We start from the raw sequence: 24,343 nt of genomic DNA, 5'->3' as shown, positions 1-24,343 counted from the left end.
GTCCTCTCTCCTACCATTTAGGCTACTGGCTCTCTACAGGGTGGTTTTTCACTCTCTCTGGGCACCCAGGTCTCCAGTGCACCCTGAGGTTTGTCTTGGGAAGAGGTCAAAAAGATGAAAAGGTGTCAATCTGACTTTTCTCACTTTCAGTTTTTCAATTCGGTTCAATTTTATTTATATAAGGGCCAATTCATAACAGAAGGTACCTCATTGCACTTTTCATATAGAGCAGGTCCAGACTGCACCCTTTGTAATATTATTTACAGAGATCCAACATGTGCAAGCACTTGGTGACACAGTCAAGGACAAACTTTCTTTTAACAGAAGAACCTAGACTCCGGGTGGGCAGCCAATGTATAACAATAGTAATGGTGGTAGTGGTACAGATATGAATGAAAATGAATAACGATACCAATAATGATATCAATATTAATGATTATGATAATAGGACTAGTAATAATAATAATTGTAGCAGCATCGTGATAGCGTCCCATACATTAGTGTTCTCCAGGGGGTGTAAATTTTCACTGACAATGTAATTTGATTGGTGTGCTACTTGTGTTGTTGGCCACCAACAATTATTTATAATTTCACTTCACTTCTATCAGATACAAAGAAAGGCTTTGTTAACCATTATCTAAAATCGTTGTATCAATGACATATTTTCTCAGTCAAAAAGTGAGGAGAATAAAATTTTCAGTTTCAGGCTTTGCGAGACTTTAGTATGGACATGCTGCCCATTCTTACTGTAGGGCTCACAAGTGGGCTTATCCGGCTATGTGACTAACTACAGTATGGGTCAACAAAAGCTGCATTTTAGGAATTTAAGGAAAGCAACTTGTCACTTGACTCATTGTTGATATTTCACAATACATTTTTAACATCTGCAGGGTTGTAAATTTTACTCAAAGTGTGCGATGGCAGCTGTCATTTGGAATACCACAAAGCGAAATGGATTGCGTGAGCTTTGATTCAGTGTCCAAGAGTTTTCACTGCGTCCTCATCATTGTTACCCCTTTACATCTACTTTTGTTAAGTGCTTTTCAGCGCTGCAACCTCACCTCAGTCGGGCTTTGTCCATGAGACTCCAGTAATGGCACACAGTTTTCACGTTTGTAGCAAAGAATAATGCTAGCATACTGCTAACACGGTTAAATAGGATGATTGTACATGATGACAGTGGTGAAGCAAGGTTAAAAAGACTGTGTGTGTGTGTTGTCTAGGCTACGAGCCTCCCGCTGCGCCCCAAACACACAGAGAGCCGGCGTGGCAGGGTCGCTCCATTGGCACCACCAAACTACGACTGGTGGAGTTTTCATCTTTCCTGGAGACACAGAGGGACCAGGAGGCAGTGAGTACCACGCACACACACACACACACACACACACACACACACAGAGCATCAGTCTACAATAAGCACTCCCTATTGTCCCGTAAACAGAGATGACAGATAACCCCACAGCAGAGAACAGCGTTAAAGCCCTTTGTGCGTATCCTAGTATGAATAACCTTTGTAAAGCTCTATCTCTCTGTCTGCTCAGCCTATCTGTCATCCTGCCACACTGTGGACTCCCTGTCATTTTTCTACCTCGGGCTCACAGACAGCTGGCATTCATCTTGTTGCTTTCTGTTTGGACAGTTAAAAACCTCAAACTGTTCAATGTTGACACTGAAAAAGGCTCTGTTGTCAAAATGTGTCACATTACCTGCATAATTGTACATTACCGTAAATGAGGGCTTCACAGGTAAAAACATTTCATTGCAATGAAAATATATCATGTAGCTAAAATGGTACCCAAAGACAAAGGTGACTACAGTCGCGTGCATGGTAATGGTTACATGAAAATCAGGAATTACTTTACAACCTGAGGAGGAAGGGCTGAATGATTTGAGAAAAATATCTAATCGGGATTTTTCTGATCACATTTGATTGATATTTACAGTGGCTGATTATTTTCCATAAAGTCCAGGTGTGTATTGGTGGTCAGCATAGTATTACTCATGAGGAGCTTATAATCACAAATATATCTTGTTTCTACATGAACAAATCTAAGAGAATAAATTAGTAACTTCGTTGTTGCTTGTTATTGTGCTTTTGGAGAATGTCAAATCCCTAGTTAGTTTCCAAAAAAATTCAATTCAATTCAATAATACATTATTACAGTAGTGTTTTTTGTGACATAATAACTATACAAGTCGTTTAAAACTTTGACATTTTAACCTACAGCTTGTTAATAATGTAAGTTATAATTCAAATTTGCTATTTGAACACTTTATTCTTTCAAAGCCCTAGACCTGGGTCTAATTTTTCTTCTCGGTTTTGAAAAAATGTACTCCCCAAGTTAAACATACTTTGTGGAGTTTTCTTGTAAAGAGTTATGTTTACAATCAGTGTTTCTCAGTAAAACACACTGTGCGCATTAGTTAAGCCTTAAAAACACCTCAGATGTATTTCCTTCACTACAAAACATTTTTATTATTGCATTCTTAATGTACATTGCTCACATCAGTGTTAGTGTCATGTCAGTGTCATGCATTGCGCTGATAGAAAAAACTGATTGTCAGACGGCAATGATGTAATTAACGGCGCCAAAATAACGAAAGTGTTGTTTTAATAATGCGAGTGCGCTCACTATATAGGCCTCTACATACAACTCCCTAGATAGTGGGTAGGGAGTAGTGAATGAGTGGGGATTTCGGACTCAGCCACTGTGTTGTTTCTGTCAGTCTCTCTTTTGCTGTTGTTTCACCTTGGGTGAGATCAGCTCTTCTCTATCTCTCTACACGTTTTCTGTGTCAGTCTTTGCCTAATTCAGCTGTTTCCCTCCCCTCAGTACAACAAGCACCTGTTTGTGCACATCAGCCAGAGCAGCCCGAGCTACAGCGACCCCCTGCTGGAGTGTGTGGACATCAGGCAGATCTACGACAAGTTCCCCGAGAAGAAGGGCGGCCTCAAGGAGCTGTTCGGCAAAGGCCCGCAAAACGCTTTCTACCTGATCAAGTTCTGGGTGAGCAGACACACTCCTGCCTACTTCCTGTTCACACGAGAGTTTGTTTTCATATTGTTTCCTCTCTATACCAGATTCACACCCATCCAAAATGAGCGAGGCCTCGGATAGTGTTTCAACATTTACAAAATACTGTTATTATACTTTTTTTCCTTAATTTTGTTTTTGGAAATGCTTTTGGTCATCAGTCAGCAGGGTAAGCACGCAACACACTTTTTTCCCTGTATTTTTCCACCCAGTGCCATGCCTTTGTCTGTATTTACAGGTGTGTGTGCGTGTGTGTGTGTGTGTGTGTGTACACGTTCTGCCTTTCCACCTGGGATATGGAGGTGGTGGGTTGATGAAAGCACAGTCGCTTTGTTTGAACACCTGCTCACCTCCTGACTCACAAGTTGCTCTGTCTTCACATGTGTGTGTGTGTCACTTTACTGTTTTCTCAGAGCTGCAGTATACCAACAGTATGAATCACACACTTTCATTTATTTTCTATCAGAATAATCAATCTAATCAAATAGTCTAATAAGAGTCTCAGACTTCATTTCTCAAGTGGTTGACATGTGACAAGCCAGATTTTATGATCTTTCAAATTGGTCTAGGACTTAAATCCTGGCTTAAATTGTATGTTTACTTAAATATTTCTTTGGACAGTCTCGCACTCAGTTTACAGCATTACATTTGGCTATGTCATAATGGAGTCACTTTTTGAGTTTGCTTTGAAATGGTGGAGTAAAAGCTCTGTTACTGTTGCTGCGCCTGTCAAACTTTGCTTTTTTGCACAGCACATAGAACAAGCCTGTGTAGTTTAACGTTGACAGATTTGCCTGCATTACTTGGTTGAGAATGCCAACAGCAGCTGACTTTTCCATGTATCCCGCAGACTCATTTTAAAACAACAAGCCTGTAAAACGGCCTTAAAATGGAACTTGCCACCCACATTCATGATATTGTGCTAAAAGACTGAGGCAAAAAGTCAGCATCCTCCCCTGTGAAAGCTCCATGTAGAAGACAGGAAACAAAGAAACAGTTTATTGCAATGTAGAACTAGTAAGTTCCCCTTCGAGGGAACTCGAACTGCGTCGGTTACGACACTATGGGAACGCCTCTAGGCGAAGCAGGTCTGAACGTGAATGAAATCACTCCAATCCTATTGGCCTGTTGCTAGAACGGTAAGGTGTGACGGAATAACCGGAGGAGTATAAAGCACACCTGTACACACTCATCATTAGCTTTTTTTTATTCAGCAGGCGCTCTGTACGTTGTTCGAAGAAAGCTCCAGTCCTACAAGCAGTATGTCTTACCTGAAGAAGAAGTCTACCAGCATGTCCGGCAACCAGATGTACAGAAGGTGTGTTTTTTCTTGCCCTCGGTACATCACGGATGGAGATTCTCATGAGATGTGTCTCTCATGTTTGGGGATGGAGCACGCACGGGCAGCTCTCGAGGGGGCTGCCTGCGCCCGTTGCGAAGCCCTTTCCGTGCGGGTACTGAGGTACAGCATGGCTCTCTTTTCCGAGGATGGCCGGATGTGTTTTCCCTGTGGCGCGGGCCCTGCGGCCGCTGAGGCGGCCCGGCGGCTTCACTCATGGGTTCACAGCGTGATCTGTCGGAGGATTTCGGGACGGCTGAGGCTTTTTCCCGACCTTCATCCGCTGGCTCCGACGCTTCCTTTCCTCGTTCGGGAGCCCGTTCTCGGCTTCTCCCGCTCGCGGTTTTGGATCCGGAGGCGCTGCAGCAATCCGACTCCGAGGAGGCGGACGTGCTCAGCGCAGTCGACGATGACTTCCGGGTGTCGGGGCGGCGTCATCTGGCCGCGCCCGACTATGACGTGCTGCTGGAGGTGGTGACTAGAGCCGTGGCTAAGCTCAACATCAACTGGCCACGGGAGGAGCAGACACCACAGGCTAGTGGTAGCTTGATGAAAGGTTTCTTAAGCACCACACGCCACCTCCACGCCGGTCTCTGCCATTCTTTCCTGATTTACATGATGAACTGAGTAAATCATGGGGCAGACCCTTCTCTACATGGCTTTCCACACCCCGATCACTGAACTACAGTAATGTGATGGGGGTTAGGGACCGTGGTTATGGGAGGATGCCTCGGGTGGAGGATGAGCTTGCGAGCTATCTCTCCCCTCGACTTGCGTCCTCCCTGGAGAAGCCGGCGTTACCATCCAAACCATGTCGCACCACATCCACGCTTGTGGGGAAGGCGTACATGCCAGCGGGCCAGGCAGGTGCGAGCTTGCACACCACGGTGCTTCAAGCCTACCAAGCCAACCTGCTACAGGAGATGGTTCAGAGGGGGGGTCCCTCCGAGGAAGATCTGGCGGAGCTTCGCAGAACCACGAAGCGTTAGACGCAGTGCGAAGCGTTCCGCCAGTACCTCCCTCGCCGGTCTGGACCCAAGGCAGCTGAGGCTGCCAGGCGTAGGTCCCTTCCCTCTACAGCTCCTACGGAGAGGAGGGAAGCAGAGTGTCGCTTCTCGGGGGCCCCCCGAGGAGCTGGGGCAGCGAGACGGCGCTCTCACCCTCAGCCGTCTGAGAGACGCGATCTGAGGACCGTCATCCAGTCCCGACGGAGCTCAGGGAAGACCGGGGTAGGGGAGTCTTTCTCCCCTCCCGCACCCCCCCCACCCCCCCCGGAGGCCGACCGAGGTCCCCTCCGCCGTGGCAACAGGTGATGTTATCCCGCCGTTTACACGTTCAGGACGCACCTGCCACCATCGAGTCCGCACCGTACTGCCTGCCCCGAGGGTCTGCAGACGGACGGCATCCCGACTCACTCACCGTGGATCTTCGGCGGCTCCCCCCTGCCGTTCTGGGGCTTCAGGGGTCCACCAGAAGATCACACGAGACACCGACCACCAGCCCCGAGGGGCTGGTTCCGTTGGCAGACTTTGCAGACGCTTGGCGGAGCCTGACGAACATTTCTCCGCGGGTCCTGCGCACTGCCATAGATGGGTATCGACTACAGTTCATAGCCCGCCCTCCAAATTCAACAGAAGAGAGGGGGTGGTTTGGACTGTGGTCCGCCCGGAGCAAGGTCCGGTGTTGGGACAGGAAGTTTGTACTCTGCTGAGGAAAGGGGCCGTGGAACGTGTCTCCCCCCCAGACAGAGACTTCATAGTCCCCAAGAAGGACGGAGGGCTGCGTGCCCTATTTTGGATCTGCGGGTTCTAACCGGTCTCTGAGGAGATTCAGGTTAAAGATGCTCATCATCCCCGCCACCGTGACGCACATCCAATCTGAGGATTGGTTCGTCACGATAGATCTAAAGGACGCCTATTTCTAGGTCTCCATCCGTCCTTCTCACAGGAAGTTCCTGAGGTTTGCCTTCGGGGGTGTGGCTTACCAGTATCGGGTTCTTCCATTCGGCCTGGCACTTCCCCTAGCACATTCACCAAGTGTATGGATGCAGCACTGGCCCCGCTGAGGCTCCGGGGCATCCGGATTTCAACTTCATCGACGACTGGCTCATCCTAGCCCAGTCTCGAGAGTTGGCGGTTCGGCATCGAGATGTCGTTCTGGCTCGTCTGCGGCGTTTAGGGCTGAGGCTCAACGCAAAGAAGAGCGTGCTGGCGCCCACCCAACGGGCTACGTTCCTAGGGGTTGCATGGGATTCGACAACGATGCGGGCACAATTGTCTCCGGCACGTGTCGACACCATATTGGCTGCCGTGAAAGGGGTGAAGTTAGGCCACGCCATCACTATGAAACACTTTCAACGAGTGTTGGGTCTCCTGGCGGCTGCGTCCAGCGTAATACCATCTGGACTGCTGCACATGAGACCCCTGCAGTGGTGGCTAAGGAACAAGGGTTTTTCCCCGAGGGGAATCCTCTCCGTCTGGTTTGGGTTACGCGCAAGTGTCTTCGTTCCCTATCAGTTTGGAAGGAAACTTGGTTCCTGTCCCAGGGGCCCGTGCTGGGAGGGTCTTGTCGCCGGCTGGTTATTTCGACAGACGCCTCCCTCACGGGCTGGGGCGCGGTCATGGATGGCCGCTTTGCAAGGGGATCCTGGCAGGTGCATCGATCCGAGTGGCATATCAACTGTCTCGAGATGTTGGCGGTGTTCCAGGCTCTAAGGAGTTTCCTGCCCGATCTCCAAGGCCACCACGTCCTGGTTCGTTCCGAGTAGAACAACACAGCGGTGGTGGCCTATCTGAATCACCAGGGCGGTCTGCACTCGCGCCCTCTGGACAGACTGGCGCGTCAGATCCTCCTGTGGTCCCAGCAGAGGTTACTATCGCTCAGGGCGATGTATTTCCTGGGGACACAGAATCAGGGAGCAGACCTGCTGTTGAGGCAGGGGCTGAGGCCCGGGGAATGGAGACTTCACCCCGAAGTGGTGGAGCTCTTGTGCGAAGAGTTCGGCCCCATAGACGTGGATCTGTTTGCGTCTCAAGAGACTACGCACTGCCCGCTATGGTTTCTCTCGTTCCTCCAGCCCCGTTGGGTCTGGACGCCATGGTACATTCGTGGCCGAGGCTACGTCTGTACGCTTTTCCCTCAGTCGCTCTGCTCCCGGGGTTCTGGAGCGGGTCCGCCAGGACTATGTCGGCCTACTGCTCGTAGCCCCGTTCTGGCCAACCCGGGTGTGGTTCTCGGACATCATGTCGCTCCTGGACGGCCCGCCGTGGCGGGTCCCTCTGAGGAGAGACCTGCTGTCCCAGGCGCAGGGCCGGGTTCTTCACCCTTGCCCCGCCATATGGCGACTGTGGGTCTGGCCCCTGAGGGGGCACAGTACCTAGAGGCGGGTCTAACAGCCGGAGCAGTCAGACCCTCCTGAGCTCCAGGGCCCCGTCCACACGGAGGATGTACGGCCTGAAGTGGAGTGTTTTCTCCACTTGGTGTAGGGAGCGGTCGGTGGACCCTGTTACCTGCCCGGTGGTTCAGGTACTTGAGTTCCTCCAGGACCGGTTCTCTGCTGGTCTTTCCCCTTCCACCCTCAAGGTGTACGTGGCAGCTATTTCATCTTTCCACACCCCTCTGAGGGAGGGGTCCTTGGGGAAACTTCCCTTGGTTGTACTTTTCCTCCGTGGTGCCCGGAGGATGAGACCTGCGACTCGGTCCAAGGTTCCCCTTGGGATCTGGCGGTGGTTCTTGGGGCGTTGGCTGAGGCCCCCTTCGAACCCCTAGAGTCAGCTGAGGCTAAGCACTTGACCCTCAAGATGGCCTTTCTCCTTGCTATCACCTCTCTGAGGAGGGTGGGGGATCTCCAAGCGCTTTCGGTTTCCCCGCAAAGCCTGGAGTTTGCCCCGGGGAATATTAGGGCTATCCTGCACCCTCGTCCAGGATACATCCCTAAAGTGCCTTCTTGTGCGGCAGGGTCCACAGTGCTGCAGGCATTTCATCCTCCACCTCATGTGACGGCGGAGGACGGGAGACTTCATCTGCCTGCCCTGTCAGAGCACTGAGTATTTACACTCTGAGGTACTCCCGTTGGAGGAAGGCTGACCAGCTGCTAGTGTGTTTTGGGTCTCCCAGGGCCGGGCTCCCTGCATCCAAACATACTATTAGCAACTGGATTGTTCAGACTATTTCCCTGGCCTATCAGGTGCGCGGTTTGCCTTCACCTGTGGCTGTGAGGGCTCATTCTACCAGAGGCAAGGCGGCCTCTCGAGCCCTCCTTTCCGGGGCCTCTTGCAGGATGTTGTTTAGCGGCTGGCTGGGCCATTCCGCACACATTCATTCGGTTTTACAGTCTTGACCTTCCTTCGGCACCTGGCACTCGTGCGCTCTCCTCTTAGTAGTGCCACTTTATTGCACACAGGGGCAGGCGGGGTTTCGGCACGGTTTAGTGGGTATCTCGTTCCCATAGTGTCGTAACCGACGCAGTTCGAGTTCCCTCGAAGGGGAACGTCTCGGGTTACGTATGTAACCCTGGTTCCCCGAGAAGGGGAACGAGAGACTGCGTCGGTCCGCCGCACCTCTCTCCCCGCCTGAAGCGCCTGCTTCATAGTTTAAGCTAATGATGAGTGTGTACAGGTGTGCTTTATACTCCTCCGGTTATTCCGTCACACCTTACCGTTCTAGCAACAGGCCAATAGGATTGGAGTGATTTCATTCACGTTCAGACCTGCTTCGCCTAGAGGCGTTCCCATAGTGTCGTAACCGACGCAGTCTCTCGTTCCCCTTCTCGGGGAACCAGGGTTACATACGTAACCCGAGACGTATTACAAGTATAATAAGAAACAATGTAAGACCAGTCCTGTACTAGAGCAAGACAAAAGTTAGCTAGAGTTGTGCTTTATTGTTTGTATTATTAAACCGTATGTTTCACTGTTGATGTTACAAGCGAAAAGGCTTTTAGGATGAGAACTTACCAATGTGTGAAGGAAACACTGCCTCAGGTAACATTGGCAGGGGTAGCTGGAGTGTAAACTTGTCCAGATCTAATAAAGAGCAAGACAGAGCTGTCACTAACATCATTCTTAACTCTGATAGCATCCAGGGCTGGCTTTCACACAGAGGGGAAATACTACAGAGGAGATGAGCTATTGTGAAGGTTTTTATTTTTTATTTATTTATTTTTTACTTATGCTTGTAACTCCACATATTAATGTGGAATGCTCCTTGGCTTTGGAAGTAACCCTTGGTTAAGTTAGTTATCAGGACGTGCTAACAATTGCATCTTACATACAGCAGACAGATTGCAGCTATGTAATCCATTCCTTACACTATGCAGAGGAGGGCAGAAGCCTGCAAGTGGGTTCAGTATACAATAAATGTAGAAGTGATGAGATTTGATTGTAGCATGAAAACAAACAAAGAGACTTTGTGTGTGTGTGTGTGTGTGTGTGTGTGTGTGTGTGTGTGTGTGTGTGTGTTTGTGTGTCGTGTAGAGAGCCTCCCCTCTGAATTTAATTAAAAAGCTCTCTGATCTACCACAATGGAGCGTATTTCTGATAATCTGGTGCTTTAATAGAGCACAGTTTGATGTTTGTGTGTGTGTGCGTGTGAATGAATGTACAAGTGGGTGACTTAGCATATGGTGTGTATGTGTGTGCGTGATTTCTCAGCCCTGAGACACACAGTGCCCCTCAGAGAACTCATTACAAACAGTACAAACCCCTCTCAACTTCTTTCAGCCTGTAATCCAGGTGCAGCATGTCCTCACTGCTCTGATGAAACAACTTCAGTGACAAAAAGAATATTGTTTTTGCATTGTAGTGTATCGTCCAGTGTTTTTAGAAAGTAGATTAGTATCTCTTTATATATATTGCAAAAGTCACATTACGCATGAACAAATCTGCTACCAAAGGCTTGGATAAAAATACAGCTGTTTTAAAGGATCAGTTCATCCAAACTGCAGCGTCACATATTTTCACCATCTCTAAGATTTCTGCCTCCTCCCCGATACAATGAAGGGGAATAGAATTTTGTCAGTGGTGCTCACAGTGCTGAAAAACACTTTTACAAACAGCTACCACCTACTAGGTGTGATTTGAAATGGACAATGACTATATCATTATGTCAGACGTGAACGTACTGCAAAAAATAATTACAGTAATGAGAAGCTGATTGGTTTAGTCTCAAACAGGCCAGACCAGCACACCACTCTGCACCTGTAAACAATAGATCATTAGAGATCCAGAGGCAAATTGACTGATTATTTTGTCCCTTCACCTGATGGAAATTGAGCTACTATTTCACATAATTTTTTCCACATGCGGCCCAATTAGGACAGATGTATTTTAGACTAGCAGTTGACCTTTTGATGTAAGTTTTAGCAGTGTAATAAGGGGATCCAGTCAGTTGTCCTGATGCTAAAGAAGTTGCAGTTTGAGCACTTTATGGCTCAGTGACTGAGCTACCAGCAGAGGGCACTGTTGGCTTACTTTAGTAGAAAGCGGCCGGCGCTGCCTTTCATGTTCTTTCTCGTGTTTCTGGGAGTGTACATGGGTTTGAGTAGTGACATTTGTACTGTCCTTAATGGTGTAGGTAGTAATGTCGTTGGTCTGTGTTTTCCAGGCGGACCTTAATCACAACATGCAGGATGACCCTGGGGCCTTCTACGGTGTCACCAGCCAATACGAGAGCTCAGAGAACATGACCATCACCTGCTCCACCAAGGTCTGCTCCTTCGGCAAGCAGGTGGTCGAGAAGGTGGAGGTGAGGATGGATACAAATTGTTGTGGTGCACTCTGGTTTACAGTAGTAATCTAGGATATTTTCATAATGTCTGCTGTGCTCTGTTTTCATGGAAGTTTAACATTTGCCCGCCTTAAAACCCCATGTCATTGAAGATTTTCTGACTCACAGAAAGTGATGGGTTTTACACATAAACTCACTTCAAATATATTTAGACACTGTGGTTGAGCAAAAAAACTGGAGGAACTCAAAGTCAGGTATTAACTTGAGGTCCTTCATATGCTTTTTGACGAATATGCAATAAGGAAAAATGTTGCCATTCAAATCTTTCAGGAAACAGATGCTTGAAATCAGGGGCTCACAAGTTGTTATAGAAAACCATATTAAAACTACTCAAGTGATTTAGTGTTGTACATCCATAAAGTTGTGCTACTGAGACTTGACTGAGATTTCATAAAGAAAGGTCAAAATGAGGACAGCAAAGGCTGAGATATCCTGACTTTTATCACCACATATGAGACAAGCACAAAAAACACTGGATCTCACACATCCCACAATGCAACTTCATAGTCCCCCCCCCCGCCTTGTAAATTCGCGGGTCTTTCTTTCCAACTCTATTCTGCTGCTTTGCACCACATCCTTTCTACTCTAAATGTATAAATCCTGATATAAATAACCCCTTGCAACATCATCAAGGTTGTTTTTTCAGGCCGGATGCACAGAAGAAACTAAACAACTCTTGATGTGGTCAGTTATTAAAATTTTATTTAACGATTTCCCCCTCTCATTTTAGACGGAGTACGCGCGGTTTGAAAACGGGCGCTTCGTCTACAGAATCAACCGCTCTCCGATGTGTGAATACATGATCAACTTCATCCATAAGCTCAAACACTTGCCTGAGAAATACATGATGAACAGTGTGCTGGAGAACTTCACTATTCTGCTGGTGAGGACATCAGTCTGTGTGTCATAGTACAGATAAAGGAGTGTTATTTTTTAGTGTGCATACATATTCAACCTTTACACATTATAAAACATTTTTTATCCCTTCTTTCCTCTCCGTGCGTGCATGTGTGTGTGTGTGTGTGTGTGTGTGTGTGTGTCCAGGTTGTGAGCAACAGAGACACTCAGGAGACCTTGCTGTGTATGGCATGTGTGTTCGAGGTGTCCAACAGTGAGCACGGCGCACAGCACCACATCTATCGACTCGTCAAGGAATAACACACAGACTTACACACAAACACAAACACACACACACACACACACACACACACGGCCTTTGCTTGGTGATTAATGGTGACATTGGAGGTACAATGGCCAAAAACTGAATTCTACAAAAGTGTCTTTCAGCCAAACAATTTGACCTAGTGACGAAGAAGAGAAGGGCTGCCTTTTCACTGCTGCTCACAAAACATCACAGCAATAATTGGGTATTTTTTAATTAACACCAGATATGACACAGTGTGCTGCAGAATCCTCTTCAAGAGGAGCATTTCAACAAACACATATTCACTCCAACCTGAATATCAGACGCTCATTAGCTGCAGAAGCACAGTGGCAGTGCAGCCATAGACACATCAGAATCGACCTGGGTGGTTTCCCCAAGAACATCCTGACTCTGATATCACCAGGAGATGCCATGTCTCCTGCTAATTGGTTTCTTCCCCTCTTTCTACCAGTAAATGTGGATTTGGCTTGCTTGATGGTGGAAATGAAAGTCTTATTTCTGTCACATGCTTTTGGGAAAATCAACCCAGGATGGAAGAAAGACATCTCACAATCTTTGCCCCCTGTGACAAAAGTGTGTGTGTGTGTTATCTGCCAAGTACTGACGGACACTGAAGGTCAGACCCTGTGTATCATCAATAACTAGAGAAGGAAATAACACTACTGCATTATCATATAGTACAATATAGAGGTGGCTTTGTACAGATAGCCACTGCAAATTGTGTGAGTAGCATTCTTGCACAAAAAAAGAGGTTGTGTCCCAAAGAAAAGAATCAAATTTTTACCTTTTTCTATGTTTTCTTTAAAAAAAAAAAAAAAAGAATAGCTTCTAAACTTTGGGAAATTGTTTATTGATAGTAGCATATAGACTATATTTTAATTCCAGGAACACTATCTAAAATGTATGTTAATAAGAAATTATAAGTGAAATTGAAGAATTCAGGTACCTTATTGTGCAACAAGTGACTCTTCATCATGATTGAATAAATAAATCAGCATGTTAAAGCTATAATCGGTAAGAGTTCAGTCCTGGCTTATTTTGCGATCATTGTCAGCACTAACCCTGGTGACAAATACATTACGCTCTCTGTGACTGTTTCACAATAAAAGCCACGCTGTGTTTCCTCAGTTGAAGGCTTTTAATATGAAGCAACATCAGTAGGGAAAGGCTGGGTTAGCAGACATGGATTGTGTCCATTGGCCATTTGAATCTGGGGCGGAAATGGCGGACTCCGCCACTGACAATGAATACTACCATATTGAGGTGTAACTACAACATTTAAATATATGGAATGGCTAATGCTGAAAAATAATGCAGAGGGTTTGATTTCATGATAATCTAATCTTAAATATTAAATGTATCGTGGTCACACCATTGGGAAGCACTGTGAATCTTTAAAACATCATTCATGGTGTACAAAGGAAGGAAACCTTTCACACCTGTGATTTTTCTGATCAGGTTTCACTTTGCAAATTAAACTTAGCTTAGTTCAATATTCTTGCACCAGCTAACTTGAGCTTTAACATGTCCATATTGACAAAAATGTTCAAGCCTGAAATGTTATTACGTCCATATTTAAATTGAAGATCACCCTGACCAGAAGCCTTGGCACCTGTTTTACATTTAGAGCGTTGTCCATGTCAGGACAGCTCGTTCAGCACTCTGTTTTTAACTCTGGAAAACATAGTAGTTTAAGACACAGTTACCTTTATCAGTTCAGGACTGGTTTCTACCAGTTAGATAAAGATATGTCAGAATTAAAGTAATTTATGAATCAAAAACCAAAAACTGTTGATGAAGTGTACTGTAGCAGGTGACGTTTGGTGGTTTGTCTGTGTCATGCTCACCAGCATGAAGTGCCTTTGGTTGGGAACAGCAGTAGACATGTCTAATCTGTTCTACATAGGTCCTGATAATTTGGTGTTGTAGATGGTGTATAGACGGGCAATTTTAGTGAATATAAAGAATGCATAATTAAGTATCACACGCACCAGTTTTCAGCGTCTGAGGGCTAATTATCCAAATTCCTTATTTAATGGCTGTTTCTTGTTGTAATTTGTAGACAGTCAGCACTGAACCATCCTAAAGAATCTTTACTGTATTTCCCACCAGATGTTAATGAGTCACATTCTTGTTTACTTGGTATCTTATGTCAGCATTTACATGTATTTGCATTTGTATATTACATGTATGTCTGACAGTTTCATGTTAAAACAGCTTGCATACTAGATATTGTCTGGTGCCTCATTTATATAAAATGCAACTTGGACTTGTTACTGCTAGAGAAGACCATCTCAGATCTCTGCTATGAAATAATGGTCTAGCTGCAAGCATGTTCATCCAGTTGGAAGAAGTCCGTATTGGTGATGGTGTTTTCTTGATAAACCTTTAAGAAAAAGTCAGATATTTTGGGCAATACACTTAATTTCCTTCTTGCTGACAGTTAGATGAGAAGAGTGATTCCACTCTTGTGTCTGTGCGGTGAGAAGCAGGAGCCATGTTATCTTAGTTAAGGATAAGGACCAGAAACACGGAGAACAGCTAGTCTAAATTCACCTTCCAGCACCTCTAAAACATTCAATTCAATTCAATTTTATTTATATAGCGCCAAATCACAACAACAGTTATCTCACAGCGCTTTTCATATAAGGGCAGGTCTAGACCGTACTCTATGATGTTATTTACAGAAGCCCAACAAAATTAAAACATAATGGTTGACATGGTATATGTCATTTATGAACCCACACAAAAAACAAAATGTAAAAACAACAAGTTGTGGTTTGGCTACTGTGCCCAGCAAAGACATAATCCTGCATTTAAACACTGCGTAAAACCACAACTGCTGTAGCTCCATATTTATCGTACAGTCTTGTCTAACTCTCTGCGAGAAAGTGAATATGTGTGTTCCCCAAAATGTCACAATTGGCATCCCACATGGCCAAAAATGTGTCAACACCTGGTCTTTATCCAGCTTACTCAGCAAAGTAAAAAAGCTTCTTCTTGGTACAGACCCCAGACCTCCTCCTGACAGGCTGATTTTGTATACTTAGTATGTCCATCATGTACACTGACACAGACCAACACAAACACCAAAATTACAGTATGTGCATCTTAATGAATGAGGCCCAGAGGTTTTTTTTTTCATTCTGGAACAATGAAGAATACAGTATGCTGATTAACACAGTGCCAAGACTCACAGGGTTACGTTTCCTGTGTGACCAGCTGGGATGCTACGTGGTGTCCACAATACCTAATAACTTGCAGAGAAAACCTTGCAAATAAACTTTAGGGCAGACCTGAAATGAGCCATCTTTAGATTTGCCATTGTCCAAAACCACTATATTTTGACTCCACCATATTTGTCTAAAGACTCCTGTGGGTGTCTCAGGGTTACAGTCACCTGTCCAAAACAAAACCCACAATCCTTTCAAAACGCTGGTGAATCATGCTGTCAGGAAAACCCCATTCAAAATTCCCCTTTAACTTTCCCAGAGTTTTGTCTCACAGTACAGCAGCTTGTTGTTTGCAGGCACACTACTAGAGCTTCACTTCAGAGTACTGACATGTAACATACAGCCTCAGAGGGGCTAGTTTTGCAATAATGACTCTCTGTCTCACAATATCTACCACCTGCTTACCAAAGACAGTCATCATGTGACACAACATACAGAGGAAAATGGATTTATTACAAGCCAGAGTAACTTACAAGCTTCTGCCAAATAGTTTCATGGAAAATAACCCTAGAAACATCTGTAGCTTGTGGGCTACTCTGTAAAACTGTACAGATGTAAGTAAAAACAACAAAATAAACACAAAGTGAAGGAAATGTGGTTAAATGAAAGCGTGTTTTTGAACCTGGTTTAGAAAAGTGCATTAACATGTGTTTGCCTTTAAAGATGTATTTTTAATTTGACCTTGTCATGGACACCTCTTATCATCTTGGTTGGCAGACTCAAGAAGCCCTGTATGAGAAGCTCACTGGAAACTGTGATTTATTTCAATTAAAATGTCTTAAACTGTCTAAAACTTTACAAGGACTCAACTGTATATCCACTCATTATAATCAACTGGAGAACGTGCACACACTAATAAACTCACACAAAAAGCAGTGTATGCACGATGCCCAAAGGTCTTTCAGAAGGTTTGAAAGTTCAGTCAACTGCTGAGTTTCTGAATCATCGTCGTCTGTGGTGTTAATGTCGTCTCGTATGTGCAAGTTGGATATTTATCTTCTTTTCCGAACCACGCGTGGCACAGAAATCTTGTCTGTAATCAATTCCAAAATGGCCTTGAATCTTTTTGCTCTGGTGCACGCGCAGCACACCTGTGTGTGTGCACTGAGGGTTTTTGATAAGGTGCTTTGTATAGAGGTGACAATAACGTTTATTACAGATGTTGTGTATATCTTTGATATTCTAATGTTTATCCTATTTTGCGAAGAAAGAGTACATTTAGGAAAGTCCAAAAGCTGGTGATGTGTGTCTATTGGTACTGCACAGGGTCTGATCTTTGCTTTGTAACTTTTTCCCCCCTCATGGCTAAAAGTATGTTAGATATTTTCTAGCTTTGTAGAGACTTTGTACGCATATGCTATTCAGTTTAAATAAATGGTCAGTTCCAAACTGTGCTCTAGGGTTTTGTCTTTACTTATTAGTCAGCCACACTTGTCACTGAGGCCACTGAATCAACTGAGAAAAGGTTTCTTTGTTATATTTTGTGTTGCATTCTGTTTAGGAAATTATATATATATATATACTGCCCAACAAAGGCAAAGCGCAGTAACTACACATTTGGTCAAAATTGAGTTAAGACTGGAAATGGGCTTTATGACATCTGTTCTATTCAATTCAATTCAATTTTATTTATATAGCGCCAAATCACAACAACAGTTCTCACAGCGCTTTTCATAACTGCGCTTTGCCTTTGTTGGGCAGTATATATATATATATATATTGCACAGCAAGTGTACTGACAGTGGTCTTTAAATCTGTGTGTCACATTGCCCCTGTTGTGGGGCTTCTACAGCGGCCACTGAAGGTTCCATAAAGTCAGCAGTAAAAGATTCAGAGGGGTGAGAGCCACAAAAATGCAGCCTCTACTATTACGCTGTCTTGTTGTGTGTTCACAAAATGTATGCCCTCACATGTCCACTGGAAAGCTGTGTTGATCCTGATTGAATGAAGACAAGAAATCAATCTGAAATGATGTGAGTTACAGGTTGTGTTACAAGTCATACTATGAGGATGAACATGTTGAGTGTTTCATCATCATTTCGTTTGATGACTGTCCCAAAGAACTAAGAAAACGGTGCCATTATTTTGTCATAAATTAATGTAGCGTAGATGAGCCTCAGAGAGAGCTTCAGAGGGCCAATGTGACTCCAATAGTGTATTTTCCCTTATGAACACCAGAGGGAGCCCTACTCTAAGAATGCAACACAAAGCTCTACAATAGCTCTATATTTTTTATATATGTTTTGAATAAAGTTAAAACACCACTTTCATGCATATCCTTGCATCAATAGCCACAATCATTCATATTCATATACTATTAAGATAATTGAAAGGTACCACCTCTCTGTTAATTTGACCTTTGCATAACATTAAATAGTGTTATCAATCACAAACAGGCTTGCCACATACCAAAAACCAAAACATCTTACTCTTTCTTTAAACTCTCTTCGCAGTCACAAGCATTGCAGTAACACCGGAAGCACCGAACCTTTTCCATCCAATAATAAGTCTGCAGGTCAGGCAGACGTGATGACCTCACAGGAAATGAGATCAAAGATAAGAAAAAAACATTCTGTTATCTCACATCCCAGGCGTAGCAGGACAATCCTCTTTATCCAAATCTAATGTGTTTGTAATGCATGCCCTGAATGTGTGTGGACGTGCTGCTGTGTGTGTGTGTGCCGTGTGTGTCTGGATGTGTGCAGATGCATAGTGTGTGTGTTCACATTCCCAGATGGTTTTCTAAGCAGTTATTTTACCAACAGACCTGGCCTGATGCAGCACTCAGCTACACACACCATTAATGTAATACTCACACCAAAACACTCTTAACGCAGCCTTTTATGAGTTTCATCGACCATATTGTGGCCTGAATCAGTTTGAAGAGCAGATTATGGGGTCAGACACTTTATGAGAACCCTGCAGGGTGTAATGGATGGATTTCCTTCTGCTTTGTGCTCAGTCCAGCTGAGCTTCATCATACTGAGACATGCAGCTGTGTGGGGATTATATGAAACTGTATAACAATGCATATGGCCGTGTAACACTGCTGAGTCAGAGCTTCATCAGTGGTTTAGCTTTATTCCGTGGTTCTTCTTGGCTTGTAACCTGGACTCATTAGTTCTCATCACTAATAAATGCATCTATATAATCCAGAACTGCAATGAAAAATGTGCTCAGTTCTGTAAAAATATGACTACTGAGAATGTGAGCCAAACATTGTTTTAGTTCAGAAGTTCAGGGGGGGAATCACAAATGCACAACAAGGCATCAGCTATATCAGGGACTGAGTCTTTCTGTGGCAAGGCCTGTTGTCCTGCAGAATAAAATGTAAATTCTCAAGTAAAGTACAAGTATCACAAGTTAAATTGTGCTCAAGTACAATTTCAATCCAAACACTTTCTTTAACCTTAGCTGCAGGCTATCATGTCTCAATATAAAAAAAATATTCTTTAGTTTTAGTTTAGTTTGAATTATGTTTTAGTTGTGTAAATGGCAGAGATTAAAAGCAGAAACTAGTTTTGGGGATTAAAGATTACAGATTAATGTGGACTTGTAGATTGAAGCAGTTAGCCGGAGTCAACCTTTTCTTCACGCTGACTGCAAACTCGAAGGGTGCTGCATGTTCGTTTCACTATCTCAGTCCAGGTTTCCCTGTGTAGGAGAAGTGAGAGCGTGCGTGTGTGTGCGTGCGCGCGCGCGCGCGTTTGTGACACAGAGAGAGAGAGGGTGAGAGAGGCAGGGAGGCGTGTCCCAGCCGTTACAGCACCCTCCTGTTTTGTCCCACGCACAGCAGAGCAGCCTGTCCTGACACAAGGACGCACCTCTCCTCCTCTCCTCTCCGGAGCAGCGCGCGGGGCTGAGATCAATCTGCCGGGGAGAGAGGGATGAGGTCCCGGCAGGCATCCCGGGAGCAGACCACTGGGGAAATATGAATGGATGGGGGCAATGTCATATGTCCGGACCTCTGAGCGTATTTAGAGTGGGAGCTGACAGGCCTACACAGCGACGGGACAGAGAATTAGTTTTTGGATGAATGTTTTGCTTCACTCTCTCCACTGTAGGCCAAATTAAGTTTGAAGTCAACTTCAAATGTGGTCAGAAATATAAAGACTGCTTTCGTCTCCTTTGCTTTTTGAGTTGCCACAAAGAGAGGACAGGCTACGTTGCAGAAACTTTTTGCTCTTGGATTTAAGCCAGAGATGGAGCCGGAGGAGGGGAAGATCTCTGTGTGGGTCTGCCGGGAGGAGAAGCTGGTCTCCGGACTGACGAAGCGAACCACCTGCGCCGACGTGGTCAAAGTCCTGTTGGAGGACCAGAACCTGCAGCAGGGCGCCTCTGCAGCTATGCTGTCCGGCTCCCCGCAGTCCTACTGCGTGGTGGAGAAATGGAGAGGCTTCGAGAGGATTTTACCCAACAAGACCAAAATCCTCCGGCTGTGGAGCGCCTGGGGGGACGAGCAGGAGAATGTCCGCTTCGTCCTGGTGAAGAACGAGGCTTCGCTGCCCAACAACGGGCCTCGCAGCGCCGAGGCTCGGGTGGTCCAGAGCCGGGAGAGCGGCGGTCCGGGCGGGGTGCTCAAGGGCACCGCCAAGACCTGCTGGACCGCCGCGGCCGCTGCCGCTAACCTGTCCCAGGAGAAACAGAGGCGCATAGTCAGGAAGGCTTTCAGGAAGCTGGATAAGATGAACAAAAAGAAAGAGCAGACTGTTTCTAAAGATAAGGGCTCCGTGGAGAAGATGGAGACGCTGGTTCACCTGGTGATCTCCCAGGACCACACCATCCGCCAGCAGATCCAGAGGATCAAGGAGCTGGACCGGGAGATCGAGCGGTACGAGGCCAAAGTGCACTTCGACCGCATCAAGAGACACGGAGTAAACTATGTGCAGGACACATACATGGTGGACTCCTCCTCGGAGGGTTCCGCTCCTTCGGACTGTAAGCGCAAAGCGGAGCGGCAGGACACGCGGTGCACAGCTGAGGCGCTCGCGCAGTTCGAGGAGTACGCGCGCCGGTGTGAGGAGGTGGTGCGGCTGCAGGAGGAGCTGACGGAGCGCGAGGCGCTCGTGGAGAGCATCACCGGGGAGATCCAGGAGGAGCTCAACCGACGGTGGATGAAGCGGCGGCGGGAGGAGAGAGGAGCGGAGGCGGCGAAGGACACAGACAGCGTCGCGGAGGAGGTGTGTCTGGCCGCGTCTGCCGCTCCAGCTGTGGAACCAGATGTGGAAAGTTTGTCCGAGAACGAACTCTCTCTGGAGGAGGAGAGGATCAAAACGCAGCTGGACACCAGTCTGTACATCGGCCTGCGGCTGAAGACAGACCTGGACGCCATCAGGGGAGACTTGGACCTGAGTCTGGCGCTCTGGGAGACCAAGGAGAGTGAACTTCTGGACTTACTGGCCAAAGTTGAGACCATGGAGATAGAGCAGGTGAACACCAAACTGACTGATAATACTAAGGCAGAGCTGGGTGCAGTGAGCACTGAGGCTGAGCCAGCATCAGCAGAGAAGAGCAGCGGCTGGGTGGAGCAGGCCAGAGGTCTGTCCAAGGCCTGCAATACAAACGACGAGGACTCAGACACAGGCCTGAGCTCCATGCACAGCCAGGACTCTGACAACCCACCTGTGTGCGAGTCACTGGTATAGACTCACTTTGTTTGGAAGCATGTTGGACTTCTATGCAATTCAAAGCCACAAACTCAGGGGCAGAGAATCAGTATTGGCAATACTGGGAGATGTTCTTCCTTACTCAAAATGCACCTCAGTACGGGCACTGTAATTCTATAGCAATAATTCCTATATGTAGTTGCACAATAAGCTAAGAGGGACAGCATGCGTAGAGAGGTTTGCAAAGCCATGCTGATCCATAGCTGACCTTTGACCTCCAGGAGGAGAGTCAACAAAGTACCACGTATTAAGAGGGATAGCCTAGAGGAGTATTATAATAAGCCACTTATAATCTGTAGTCTTTAATGGTAAACTAAGGCATTCTTGATCACAGGTTTACAGTTAACAACAGCTTGCTTTTTGGCAGGATGCAGTCTGACTTTTTGCTGAAGCAACCAAAAAGTAAGGCTGAGTGTTGTTTTATAGACACTCTGAACAGACAGGTTTCCTTTAAAAGGTGATTGTAAAGTGTACCTTAATGCACAGTAAAGTACAGTTAGGTCAGCTATGAAAGCTCTTTCAATAAAACCAATGCACGGTAAAGGTGGATTGGTTCAGTTCAGTTCATTACTATCCAAACACTATTTAAAAAAAAGAAAAGACAACTACAGACTTTAAGAATTTCAGTTGTAACACTGATCCCTGGAGTAGATCACTTGATATTGTCCTCAGTAGAAACAGTGTCTGTCTTTAAAGCACAAAAAGTCATCTACTCTCTGTGGTCAACTTTTACAGGTTGGATTTAAATGTGAAACATTTGATTCTTTTTTTTTGTCGACACAGCTCTTCTCTGGCTGTTTCATTGTCTTTAAAACGGTGGTTCTCAATCTTATTTGGCTTATGACCCTTCAAAACAAGTCAACACGTAACCCCTCATCAAAAGTTACATATTTCTATGAGCTGTGAGCTTTTCAAGCAAGCTGAGATTTTTACCTGCTCAGTTTGTTTAATTTGAAAAATTATAGAAGCCTGAAGAGGTCAGAAAAAGGAAAAAATAAACATAATTTTGTTCTTTTCAAACATGTTCATTGTCTTACGCTTACTCAGATTTATCTTTTTGCCACCTTTGGGTGGGTCCCGAACTCCCAGTTGGGAACCACTGGTTTAAAGCAGGTAAAAAGTCGATTCAGTGTGGTATCTTCCTGGTGAATGGGCCATAGAGAGTTGAGGACTGAGCCAAAACAAATTCATTTTGGGCACTTGATTAAAGGGGTAGCCTACTCCAGCAATTTAATATTTCACTTCAATTAATGTGGAGGACTCCCAAGAGACAGATTAAAAAATAAAGGTCGAAATTGAAGCAGCAGTGACCGAGACTGATTTTTAGTCACCATAAGGTTCAAGATTCAAAAACACTGGATTGATTTCCCATAATGCAACTGGGTCTTTAATTAGACCCTCCAGCCTGCTTAAAGCAGAACTGAACATGGGCTTTCTATTAAAACATTTAGTTTCAAGTCAGAGCTTTAGATAAACACAGATTATATTGTTATTTTTTCAAATGTTGGAGCGCTCCCTCCAGAGCAACAGAATATATTATACATCTGTTTATAAAGGTTGTGTAGTACTCCTCATGACAGGTGAACTGAACTTAATGTGTAAAATTAGTGTACTGCCCCTTTCAATCGTTGCATTGATTGTTGTTCTGGCATTAGTTTGGCTCTTTTGATGACAGCTTGTTTCCCTGAAAAGCACCTTAGTCATCCATAAACAATTTAAGCAGACAAGAAAAAACCCATGTTTACATCAAGGCTCAAGTCAAGGAATTATTTCCCTCTATCAGAATGAGGATTTATGACATGATACAAGTTATTGTGTAACAAAAACAAGCACACCAGGAATATAAACGTGAGTCTGTACATTAGATATCTACAATGTAGTAGACTGTGGTTCAGATTTTATGTTTCTTGTCTAATTAACATATTTATACTAAACATCTATGGCTCTATGGCCAGAGAGTCCAAAAACATGTGAAATTTTCATCGTTACACTTACAAACACATCCTTTTTATTTCTGAACGACGTTGCCAGGCCTGCATGTTTCGTTCCATCTGTGAGAACACCTGTAAGATTGGATTGTAAAATGCTTTTGGGAGAAACGACCCCATTCCACAATCCTACAGTCACAGTCATCTCTGAACGCTGTGACATTAAGGGGAACTATTTTAAGACTCAGTTCACTTTATACATCCAGGATATAGTTGCTGCAACGCAGTATTAGCTGTGCTTCCTGGCACAATCTTCCAGGAACTGCAGACAATAAGAAAAAGAAAATTAAACAACAGCTACCCGAATACATTATTTTGAGATCATCCTTCATCTGAATTACTCTGTATATTTGTTGGGCTGTTGTGATGTCAAATCTTACATGGCTGACTTTGTCTAACTGTAAAATGGTGAGAGTCAATAACCTTGTACATGTAACACCTAGAAGAGACTGATAGCTGTTAGCTGTATCCAAATAGCAAAATGACCTGTGTGTAGCTAATTTATGTCGCTTGAACGGGGACAGTTTGGGCTTCTCCGTCAATGACATTCAGCCTGCTTTGTCTAGATAGATAGCTTTAGATCAACAACTCTGAGGCTACTGCAAGAGGACTCAGATGCACTGTGGCTGCATCCTAACGCCAGTCAGCACATAATTACACGACTGTTAGTGTTGAAATAAACAGCAAAACCTATTTGGCTTGTTGTATGGCTTTATTTAGCGTGACTGACGTGTCTGAGAGCATTTGTATGTGTGAGCAGTTCTCAGTGTTTTCACACCTCAGCTAAGAGGCAACATCCCCCCCTGACTAAACATCTTTTACCCACACAGTTTTAGGTGTAGTTTTTAGATGGAAAGATAGTTTGCATACCTCTAGGCCACAGCATTTAACAGTGGAAGGTGTATGTGTGTGTGTGTGTGTGTGTGTGTGAATGTGAATATTGATGCATAGTTGTGTTTAATTGCTGCTTCCTGATCCCTCTTGCATGAACTCCTGCATTAATTATGACAGGACGAAACAGAGACCTGAATGTACAGAGCAAAGCTATACAGCTCAGGTTGCCATTTAGTAACACATACCTTCACATGTTCCTCAGGTGGTGTCTTAAAGGGTCGGTTCACCCACATTACA

The 24,343-nt window shown here is 45.2% G+C and overlaps 2 protein-coding genes across 2 annotated transcripts in view; both read left to right on the top strand.

The window, feature by feature from the left end:
* The window catches only part of LOC119893864 (transcriptional enhancer factor TEF-1-like), a 47,158-nt gene extending 30,206 nt beyond the window's left edge, over window positions 1-16,952 (top strand). The window contains exons 8-12 of the mRNA XM_038706235.1: window positions 1,224-1,351; window positions 2,835-3,008; window positions 10,978-11,118; window positions 11,891-12,043; window positions 12,205-16,952. Coding sequence (XP_038562163.1) covers window positions 1,224-1,351; window positions 2,835-3,008; window positions 10,978-11,118; window positions 11,891-12,043; window positions 12,205-12,318 — 710 coding nt within the window. The 3' untranslated portion in view covers window positions 12,319-16,952. The remainder of the gene's footprint in view (window positions 1-1,223; window positions 1,352-2,834; window positions 3,009-10,977; window positions 11,119-11,890; window positions 12,044-12,204) is intronic.
* Window positions 16,953-18,941: 1,989 nt separating this feature from the next.
* On the top strand, window positions 18,942-23,905 carry rassf10a (Ras association domain family member 10a). The gene has a single exon (XM_038706120.1). It carries the CDS (start codon window positions 19,761-19,763, stop codon window positions 21,201-21,203), a length of 1,443 nt encoding a protein of 480 aa, XP_038562048.1. The 5' UTR covers window positions 18,942-19,760; the 3' UTR covers window positions 21,204-23,905.
* The last annotated feature ends 438 nt before the right edge of the window (window positions 23,906-24,343 follow it).

This window comes from Micropterus salmoides, unplaced genomic scaffold (genome assembly GCF_014851395.1).
Source record: "Micropterus salmoides isolate LMB-PRFRI ecotype aquatic unplaced genomic scaffold, ASM1485139v1 Ms_hic_scaffold_8, whole genome shotgun sequence".
In the NCBI taxonomy this organism is placed as follows: domain Eukaryota; kingdom Metazoa; phylum Chordata; class Actinopteri; order Centrarchiformes; family Centrarchidae; genus Micropterus; species Micropterus salmoides.
This window is presented reverse-complemented; position numbering and strand designations above follow the sequence as displayed.